Raw genomic sequence first — 2,122 nt, 5'->3', positions numbered from 1 at the left:
TTTTGTTCTGGAAGGTGCAACGGAGGAGGAGGAGTAATACCAGTGCGGGTGGCCGTCATGAAGCTTCCCCCTTCCCCTTCCCCCCCCAACTTGCCTCTTATTCTTTCGGCATCTCTCGTTGCGAGTGCGGCACCTCTTCCCTTTTTTTCCTTCCCCCTTTCCCCTCCTCCTCTTAGTTTGTGCGTTTGTGGATCTATTCTTCGGCGGCGTGCTCAAACGAGTAGAGAAAAAAAAATGGGGCCAAAAGCGATGCACTCCGCGCTCCTTCTTGTTTTTATTCTTCTTGCGTATGCGTCCGCGGTTGGGGCCGTGCTCGTGCCGTTTCCCCCGAGTTTCGTTGTCACCACTGGGACGACGATTCCCTTCCTTTTCTCCACGCCCGTGGCGCAGAGCGGCGCCATCTACGTGTCCAACCAGACACGGCAGCTGCGCATTGACAACTTTTTCCTCGGAAACCAATACTCCTTCGTCGTCGACGCGGCGCGGCGGCGCGGGTTCCTGCTCGAGATCTACGCCCCGGGCAGCTACGCTGCGAGCTACGAGGGAAAGAGCAGCTTTTGCCGCACCTTCAAGATGGCGGGGGGTGTGGCGAGTTTTGGCGTTCCCGACGAGTTCCTGAAACATGCGGAGCCGAGTCTTGTGCGTGGTGTTGAGGTGGCGCGCTACACGGGGTACGACCGTGACAGCACGGGGCCGCTGCAGCAAGTGGACTACTACATCCGTAACATGAGCTTTAAGCTGCCTGGGGAGGGGAAGGCGGGCGTCGAGGAATTTGTATTCACGATTCCCTGGCGCGTGCAGACGCAACGGCAACAGCAGGCACTGAAGGAGCTCACCGGCGCCCCTGCCACGTTGCCGAATTGGCGCTACTTTGGCGGACCCTTCTTTGATGAGCTGGTCATGCCAGAGGAGCCCTTCGACACCCACCTGCGGCGTCTGATGGAGGACACTGTCGTCACGGTCGACTTCTACAACTTTGTCCCCATTGCACCGGACCCGTCTGTCTTCACCGTTCCCTCGGACTGCCAGGAGGTGGATGCGGAGACCGCAAGCAGCAAAGTCGACATCTCCCTCGCCCAAAGACTTTTGGTGGATTTGAGTTTTTACTCTAAAGCCGGGAGACATACACTGCGGGACAAGCCACCGTAGTCGTGACACTTCTTCTTAGTTCTTAGTAAATTTTCGTCTCCTGCTAGTGCCCGGTGGATTATTTGCATTCGCTGCTGTTGCCCATTGTTTTGTTTCATTTTGCTAAAAGGCCTACGTGATTGCGTGGCCTGATGCTGTGAGTGTGTGTGTGTGTGTGTATGTGCGGGCGCAGCGCGGCTGACGCGTATTGTTGCTGAAAGGGAGTAAGATAAGCCGAGGGGCAGAGGCACATGCGGTGGTGTGAGGGGCTTTTTTTTTTCTTCCTCCCCTTCCATCTTCCTCAGTGCTGTGATAATACCTGAGGAAAGGTCCTGAAGTAGGGGCAGCGGCAAGAGAGGCGGGCACAGGGCTATTAGGCGTAGGCTTTTCTTCACGGTTGCACGCATGCCGCTTTTCAACATAGTGGCCAAGAAGCTGAAGGCCTCTGAATATGTCGTGCAGAAGGTTGAGGAGGGGAAGGCGCTGCGCACAGTTCTTCCGCACATCTCGCGGAAGCTGGGCGTACCATCCATGAAGAACTACGTGGCCTTTGCGTGCAACGAGAAAAGGCAACCTGTGGGCCGGCTGGACATGGACGTTCCACTGGAGGAGCAGGGTGTGCTGCCATTGTCTTTTATCTACGTGTCTCCGATGGACGCCACGCCGAAAGGCGCGGATGGTGAGGAGCTCCCACTGGCGTCGGAGCTGCGGCGGAGTGGGCAACAGCAGGCGAAGGAGGAGGAGGAGGAGGGCGCCCCACCACCCCCTCCCCCACCCATAGAAGAAGAGGAAGCAGCCGCGGCAAAAAGTCGCGCTGAAGAAGAGAAAGCAGCCGCGGAGAAGAATTGCGCCGAAGAGGAGGAAGCAGCCGCGGAGAAGAATTGCGCCGAAGAGGAGGAAGCAGCCGCGGAGAACAAGTGCGCCGAAGAGGCAGGAAGAGCCGCGGAGAACAAGTGCGCTGAAGAGGCAGGAGAGCCGCGGAGAACAAGTGCGC

At 57.8% G+C, this 2,122-nt stretch overlaps 2 protein-coding genes across 2 annotated transcripts in view, besides 2 other annotated features; both read left to right on the top strand.

Moving 5' to 3' along the window:
* Positions 1–132: 132 nt before the first annotated feature.
* Positions 133–171: a sequence feature (G-rich).
* Positions 172–234: 63 nt separating this feature from the next.
* On the top strand, positions 235–1,149 carry Tco025E_05939 (uncharacterized protein; the record flags this gene model as incomplete). The annotated part of the gene is made up of 1 exon (XM_029372829.1): positions 235–1,149. The coding sequence occupies one exon, from the start codon at positions 235–237 to the stop codon at positions 1,147–1,149; it is 915 nt and encodes a 304-aa protein (XP_029227072.1).
* Positions 1,150–1,284: 135 nt separating this feature from the next.
* Positions 1,285–1,312: a microsatellite.
* Positions 1,313–1,533: 221 nt separating this feature from the next.
* The window catches only part of Tco025E_05938 (uncharacterized protein), a gene marked incomplete at both ends in the record, with an annotated part of 3,093 nt that continues 2,504 nt past the window's right edge, over positions 1,534–2,122 (top strand). Inside the window, one exon of the mRNA XM_029372828.1 lies at positions 1,534–2,122. This exon is cut by the window's right edge and continues 2,504 nt beyond it. Within this exon, the coding sequence (XP_029227071.1) occupies positions 1,534–2,122 (589 nt within the window).

The sequence above is a fragment of the Trypanosoma conorhini genome (assembly GCF_003719485.1).
Source record: "Trypanosoma conorhini strain 025E chromosome Unknown Tco_14.4_contig_00372, whole genome shotgun sequence".
Classification (NCBI taxonomy): Eukaryota; Euglenozoa; class Kinetoplastea; order Trypanosomatida; family Trypanosomatidae; genus Trypanosoma; species Trypanosoma conorhini.
The sequence above is the reverse complement of the archived record's forward strand: the minus strand, read 5'-3'. Positions and strand labels throughout refer to the sequence as shown.